Genomic DNA, 8,324 nt, shown 5'->3' on the forward strand with positions numbered 1-8,324 from the left:
TGCAGGCATATCTATTATTCATATTTGTTTATTGATGTGATTAGGCTTATAGACTACTCACTGTGTTACTTTTTGATTACCACTGAGGACTGGACCGATACTACATTTGCACTACATAGATTTATTGCATTGATTTATTGTGGCCCAATGAATTTGCCTTAGATTGTGTACATAGGAATTTTATAACATTATTGAGACTCTGTTCTCTGTTTTATTACAATTCATGTTCCCATTGTTTTATTGGATTATTGTATTACAGGTTGAAACTTCTTCTGGAATAAATAGTTGTTATGACTTGTGGCCCATCCTTGATTTTCCCAGTACATTTCAACTTCAACCACCATGGGGGTGCAAGAGGAATATGATGCCTTGAAGAGACAGAGGGGCACCACCAAAGGAAAATTCACCAGGAAGGTAACATTGTGTGAGGAAGGATTGGATAGAGGTGATCATTTATCAGTGTTAAAGAGGAACTGTGATGAAGTGTTGGAAGCATTCAAATGCTTGGAGAGTAAAAGTGATGAACTGCTAACTTTCATATGTGACAATAATCTAAGTGACAATGTGGAACAGGAAGCCCAGAAATACATTTTAGACTGTGAAAGAGTTAAGAATGATTTATGTGCAAAAATAGGTAAAATTGAGAATGACCAGAAAGCCATGGATAAACCTAAAGTTAAAGTAAAGAAATTTGAGCCACCTAAGTTTGAAGGTAATCTGAGAGACTACCCTACCTTTAAAGAGGATTATAAGAATCTTGTCAAAAGTATGTATGGTACTGATCCATATGCTCTTAAAATGTGTCTTGGTGGTGAAGCACTACAGGCAGTAAAGGGCTCTGAGGGTAACTATGAGGAAATGTTTCAGCGACTGGATGATAAATTTGGAAATTCAAGAAAGATTGTGGATTTAGTGATAAGTGATCTCAAGTCTTTAAAGAAGATTACTGATGGTGACACCAAAGGATTCATTAAAATGGTAGACCAGGTTGAGCAGTGTTGGTTAGATCTGAAAAAGGTAAATCTATCGGATGAACTTAACACAGCCAACGTTGTCAGTCACATTGAAAAGGTTTTACCTTCTCTTCAAAAGAGAGAATGGGTCATTAAAGCAGAAGAAGTGTCAGTCACTAGCAAGTTGTTTCCAGAGATGTTGAAGTTCCTGCAGAAGGAGAGGAAAGTTTTGGAGTACATGAATTCTAGCATTAGAAATAGTAGTGGTGATAATAAGGTAACACAAGCAGTACATAATGTTAACAGTACATTTGATAATAACACTGATTCAGACCTGGTAAAGTTGGTGAAGAAGATGGGTGAAGAGCAGCAGGTCAAGAATAAAGAATTTGAATCATGTATTGTAAGCTTAACTGAGATGGTAAAAGGTGCTAACCATAAGGCAGAGAGCAGGGGTGGAGGGTGCTTGTTACACAACTCAACGGGTCATGAGATTACAGACTGTTATAAGTTCAAAGGTCTTAGTAGCAAAGATAGACTTGAGATGATGAAGAATAATGGCATATGCTTTAGGTGCTTGAAGGGATATCATCCAGCTCGTAGCTGCAAAGTGGGTAAATTGTGTGATGTGGTGATTGTAGGACAAGGGTTGTGTAATCGTAATCATCATCCACTTTTGCACCCTGATAAGATGGAAGGTACTCTTCATAATGTAGTATCAGAGAAGACATTTACAACTTTGTTGAATATCAGTGCATTAAATAGCGGAAACCAACCTGTTACTGTATTATGGGATTCAGGATCTGATATTTCGTTGATAACTCATAGCATGGCAAAGAAACTGGGATTGAAAGGGAAGAATGTCAATCTTTCTATGATTAAAGTAGGTAATACCATTGAACATCAATCTAGTAAAGAATATTGTGTGCCTTTAACTGACAAAACTGGTAGGGTTTGGAATGTGGATGCTGTTGGTATCAATGAGATATCAGCCAGAATCAAGAAGGTTGACCTATCAAAAATGCCTGAACTTTTTGTGGGAATATCAAGATCCGAGGTAAATCGCCCACATGGTGAAATTGACATGCTCATTGGTGCCAATTATAGTGAATTGTTACCAAGAGTTGTTCAAACAAAGAAGAGTCTACAGTTGTTAGAAAATCAGTTTGGGCTCAGTATCCAAGGTAGATATGATGAAAATACAGGTCAAGTCAACGCTAACAACCATTTACTCGTAAGAACGCATAAACTGTTAAGCTTTGCAAGTCTGAATGAAATCAGCATTGAGTCTGCTGATAATCTAAAGAGTACGTTGGATAAATTTTTTGCCATAGAGGAAATTGGAATAAAGTGTGAGCCACAATGTATCAAGTGTATGTGTAGAGGTTGTCCTGGACCTAACTGCATAAGTTTGAGAGAAGAAAAGGAACTAGCGTTAATTGAGGAAGGATTGGTGTACAATGAAGAGCAGAAATGCTGGATAGCTAGTTATCCATGGATAAAGGACCCAAATAATCTGTAAAATAACCTCAAAGTAGCAATTGCCAGATTAAGAACAACAGAGATCAGATTAAAGAAACTCGGCATCGAATATGCAAATAAATATCAAAGTGAAATTGAAGATATGGTTAGTAGGGGAGTAGCGAGGAAACTAAGTAAGGAAGAGGTTAGAGACTACGAGGGTCCAGTTCATTATGTTCCCCATCATGAGGTGTTGAAGCCAGAATCTAGTTCAACCCCCCTGCTCATCGTTTTCAACTCCTCTGCATCTTATATGGGCCAGAAGCTGAAAGACTTTTGGGCTAAGGGGCCCGACATTTTGAATAATTTGCTTGGAGTGTTATTTAGATTTAGACAAGATACGGTAGCTATAGCAGGTGACATATCGAAGATGTATCATACTGTCAGACTCAGCACACTAGATGAACACACTCATAGATTTGTGTGGAGGGACTTGGATAGCAATAGACCACCTGATCATTATGTACTCACCACAGTCACTTTTGGAGATAGGCCTAGTGGTACTATAGCTACATTGGCTTTGAGACACACGGTAGAAAGGTTTGGTGGGGAGGTTCCAGAAGTGCAAGACATGATTATCAATAATGCTTATGTGGATCATATACTGTATTCTACTGACTGTGTTGAGAAAGCCTTTAATTTGATACAGAATGCGGAGGAGATACTTACTCTGGGAAGTTTTCGGGTGAAGCATTGGATAGTCAGTGGGCATTATGAAAATTGTAATTTCAATGTGATAGATAGACTCTGATTGTGAGAAGATTTTAGGTCTGAAATGGAATCCTAAGGAGGACAATTTTTCCTTCACAGTAAAGGTTAATTTCTCACCAAGAGTGAGAAAGATAAGGAGTGGTCCAAATTTAGAGTGCTGTGAGATTGAAGCCAAATTTCCAGAGGTTTTAACACGCAGAATGATATTGAGTCAGATTGCTTCACTCTATGATCCACTGGGGTTTACTGTACCAGTTGTACTGAAAGCTAAAGTTTTGATGAGGTCCATGATTACCAAAGGTAATTCAAATGATAGAGGAATAAAATGGGATGATCCACTTGATGCTTCTGTGGTGAATGAATGGAAAAGGTTCTTTAAAGAGTTGTATGCATTAGAAGACTTGACTTTCAGAAGACCCTTGAAACCATCTAATGCCTTTGGTAAGCCCATCCTAATCATATTTTCTGATGGTAGCACACAGGCATATGGGGCATGTGCATATGTAAGGTGGCAGATTGGTAAAGATAAGTTTGATGCAAATCTGATTGTGGCCAAGAATAAGATTGCACCGGTAAAACAGTTGTCTATTCCTCGCTTGGAGCTTTGTGGTGCTCTTATGGCAGCTAGGTTGAGAGAGTCTATAATGAAGGAGTTTAAATGGGAGTTTGAATCAGTGTATCACATTGTTGATTCATCCATTGTAAGATCACAAATTCAAAAGGAGTCTCACGGGTTTAACACTTTTGTTGCAGTACGTATAGCAGAGGTACAAGTCAAAACAGATTCAAGCGAATGGTGGTGGGTTGATAGAGTTCAGAATGTTGCAGACTTAACATCCAAACCATGTCATCCAGAGAAGATTGGGAAAGACTCTGCCTGGCAAAATGGACCTAATTTTCTGACTTTACCAATTTCAGAATGGCCTATTAGACAAATATGTGAAGATGAACTAACAGATAGAATCAGTATTACCATGACTGTTGCTAAAGTGAACCAGGACATTATTGATTTGGGAGTAATTGATGTTGATAAATTTAGTGGTTATTATAGATTACTGAGAGTTACATGTAGGATAATGGCTGTGTTCAAGTGCAAATCCTTCAAGGGTATTTTGAAAGAACCCACTGTCAAAGGTGTTGCAGAAGCAGAATTAATGTGGGTTAGAAAGATAAAGAAAAACATGATGGATTGGGAAGTGAGATTCAAAAGATTGGGTCCCACACTTGAAAATGGGATAATTGTAGTAGGACAAAGAATATCGAAGTGGTTGAAAGAGAATTGGAATCAAGAATACTACATGTTAATACCAGCCAACCACCCAGTAACAAGACTGTATATATTATGTTTACACAATGTGGATCATGCAGGTGTAGAGACTACCTTGGCAAAGCTGCAGAGAAGATTTTGGGTTCCTGGGGCCTGGAAGATAATAAAGACAATCAAAAATTGATGTGTAGTATGTAGGAAGTTAACAAAGAAAATAGAAGACCAATGTATGGGTCAAGTGAGGACAGAAAGATTGAAGCCTGCTCCACCTTTTTACCACACAGCAGTGGATTTGTTTGGGCCATTGACAATAAGGGACACGGTCAAGAAGAGAACTCATGGTAAAACATTTGGAGTTATATTTAATTGTTTGGTGACTAGGGCAGTTTATTTGGATTTGGCAGAGGGATACAGTACCGATGATTTCTTGACCACATTTCAGAGTTTCACTGCTATCAGGGGTGCCCCTAGGTTCATATATTCGGATAAGGGGACTCAACTGATATCAGCTAGCAAGAAAATAGAAAGTATTGGTGAGAAGGAGGGGGTAACATGGACTTTTAACATTCCTAGTGATGCACCTTGGTATAATGGTGCAAGTGAAGCTCTGATCAAGTCTGTCAAAAGGAGCCTGTGTATTACTATTGGAAATTCTGTATTAAATTTTGAGGAATTACAGACTGCTTTATTTGCTATTGCCAATTTGTTAAACGAGCGACCAATTGGTACAAAACCTGGGTTTAGTTTGGAATTAGGTAGCTACCTCTGCCCTAATGATTTGTTACTTGGCCGTTCTAGTAATTACTGTCCAAGTGGTATGTACGAGGTCAGTGGAGATCATAAACGGAGGCTGGAATTTATGCAGAAGATTGTAGATTCATTTTGGAAGAAGTGGCAGCGGGACTATTTCCCTTCCATGTTGATCAGGCAGAAGTGGCACACAACTGGAAGGAATGTAAGAGTGGGTGATGTAGTTCTAGTGCAAGATAGCAACTCAGTGAGAGGGGCATGGAAACTGGCACAGGTGATTAGAGCTGATCCAGGACGGGATGGCGCCGTTCGTGATGTTGATTTGAGGTACAAGATAATAAGGCAAGGGAAGGGATATGATGGTGATGTGGATAAGGTAATGAGTAGATCGGTACATAGATTAGTGGTGTTATTGCCGATAGAGGAACAAATGTAATCTCGATGTGTATGTATTATGATAGACTACTGGTATACCTGTTGTAACTTGTGGGGGGCGGAGTGTATCATTAGCATGATAGGTATTTGTATCATCTGTATATATGTAACTATTTTGTAATAATGGATAATGTAAGTCACACCAAATGTTTTCTTCTATTGCGCATCTCAAGCGTAATTTGTTTGGAGTCAGCTGACTTGACGGGTGTTTTCGATGTATACCTCTCAGTTGCAGCTGGTTGTTGGTGGACGCTGGGTATTTACTTGTTGTTGGAGCCATATTATAAGGGTAGGTACAAGTTGTATAGGATTGTGGAGTTGCGAATACTTAGGTCATGAGGAAATAATAGTGGTATACTGTACATAAAGCAACGTAATTGTATCCACCCCTGTCGGGTTTGTTTGATGGTGGATTGGAATGTTTACTATCTGCGGCTTTCAGCCGGTGTAGGAACTGTGTGCAGAAGTGGTAGCCTAAGGTGATGATGACAGGATGCTCACCTACTGGGAATCGAGCCTCGTGATGGTGTGGCCATTGAAGTGAGTGTAAATAATATTACTTTGTGTTGTATATAGCGGTGAGGCATGTTGTCCCTAGGGTGAATATTTGGGCTTTGGTAAATATATTTTCAATTCCTTGCTTTATTATTGTATGCAATTGTGAATTATTATGGATATGATTGTTATGGAATTATTGTGCAGGCATATCTATTATTCATATTTGTTTATTGATGTGATTAGGCTTATAGACTACTCACTGTGTTACTTTTTGATTACCACTGAGGACTGGACCGATACTACATTTGCACTACATAGATTTATTGCATTGATTTATTGTGGCCCAATGAATTTGCCTTAGATTGTGTACATAGGAATTTTATAACATTATTGAGACTCTGTTCTCTGTTTTATTACAATTCATGTTCCCATTGTTTTATTGGATTATTGTATTACAGGTTGAAACTTCTTCTGGAATAAATAGTTGTTATGACTTGTGGCCCATCCTTGATTTTTCCAGTACAGTTTACTTGCAAAGTAAAGCTGTTTCTGACGCATTTGATTGGTCAGAAGTGGTTCCTTGGTTGGCAAGTATGATGTCAAGTTCGGGTCCTTTTGCAGCGTGTGTACGATGCTGTGGATAAGACACATCGAAAAAGGCTGGGATGATTAACTTTGAGATGTGTAGCCGTGATTTCAGCACGACTTTCACTACATTATTGATTTAGTCAGCTCGGAAGATAAATCTTGTTTCATCGGGGGTGATTTTAATATCGACCTGTTGAAAAGTAGAGCAAACCCACATGTCAGTAACCTATTATCTATGTGCTATTCTCATAATTTTTATAACACTATTAATAAACCCACACGCGTAACTTTAACATCCGCCACACTAATAGATCATATATGGACTAATGACTACATAAACTGCTTCACAAGCAATATTATATATAATAAAATTTCAGATCATTTTCCTGTTGTATCGGTGTTCAAATCCACACCATATTTACCGAAAGGTGAACAAACTGTCCTCTAGTATAGAGACTTTCACGAAAGTAGTATAAATACATTTAAAGAAAAAAATAGTCAAGTGTCTTGGGACCTTGTTTTATGTGCTAAAGACCCAGACGTAGGTTATTGTAATTTTAATCTACTTTCTATTATATTTCATAACCAGTTTCCGTTAAAACAAAAAATAATTAAATCTAAACATGCTGATAAGCCCTACATTACTGCAGATATTAGCCAGATGATCCGAGAAAGAAACAAGCTTCAAAGAGTGTGTGCCAAGAAACCCATTACGTACGGTGCAGGGTATCGCAGACTGCGCAATGAAATCACAGCTAAAATCAGAAAAGCAAAGTCATATTACTATAAGAATAAAATAAGTGAAAATATAGGTAACAATAAAAAAAAATGGTGTGTAATAAACTCTATAATTAATAAGCCTTCTTCACGACAAAGAAATAATTGCTTTTATTTAGTAAACAATAATGAGGTACATGAACCTAAGGAAGTAGCTGACCATTTTAATAATTACTTTGTCAGTGTTGGTAAGAAACTTGCTGAGTCTGTTGGAGAGTCTGAGATTAGTTTCTATTCACATTTATGCAATAGGCAAGACAGTGTATTCGTTTTGTCACCTACTACTGAACATGAAGTTACCCAGACTATAAAAAATCTACGGAATGTTGGTCCCGGATAAGACGATATCCCCATGTCCATCATTAAGGAAATAATGGCCTATCTAGTTCCTGTATTTGTCTTCCTCTTTAATTTATCTTTTGAGACTGGAAAGTTTCCTGACATGTTGAAATTGGCCAAAGTCATTCCAGTTTTTAAAGCTGGTGATCGTAAGCTGTTAAGCAATTATCGCCCTATCTCAATCCTGCCAGCAATCAGTAAGATAATAGAGAAATTGGTTTATGGTAGGTTAATTCAATTTTGCACCACCAACAGTATTATCACTGATTCACAATTTGGTTTTAGGGAAAAATTGTCTAACTGTCATTCACCAAGGACGTGCTGGCTTCATTTGATGAAAATAAATTTACTATGGGTGTATTTCTAGATCTGGCCAAGGCATTTGATACGGTTAATCACTCTATATTACTAAAGAAGCTTGAACACTATGGTATACAAGGCACTTCAAATCAATGGTTTGCTTCCTACTTAGCCAATCGCAAACA

The 8,324-nt window shown here is 37.9% G+C and overlaps 1 protein-coding gene across 1 annotated transcript; it reads left to right on the forward strand.

Moving 5' to 3' along the window:
* Positions 1 to 342: 342 nt before the first annotated feature.
* On the forward strand, positions 343 to 4,650 carry LOC145401665 (uncharacterized). Its single transcript, XM_080273854.1, has 3 exons — positions 343 to 2,137; positions 4,104 to 4,341; positions 4,554 to 4,650. Exons 1-3 carry the CDS (start codon positions 343 to 345, stop codon positions 4,648 to 4,650), a joined length of 2,130 nt encoding a protein of 709 aa, XP_080129980.1.
* Positions 4,651 to 8,324: the final 3,674 nt, after the last annotated feature.

The sequence above is a fragment of the Coenobita brevimanus genome, chromosome 56, assembly GCF_032717465.1.
Source record: "Coenobita brevimanus isolate Jiangsu-jjx chromosome 56, ASM3271746v2, whole genome shotgun sequence".
Taxonomy (NCBI): Eukaryota; Metazoa; Arthropoda; class Malacostraca; order Decapoda; family Coenobitidae; genus Coenobita; species Coenobita brevimanus.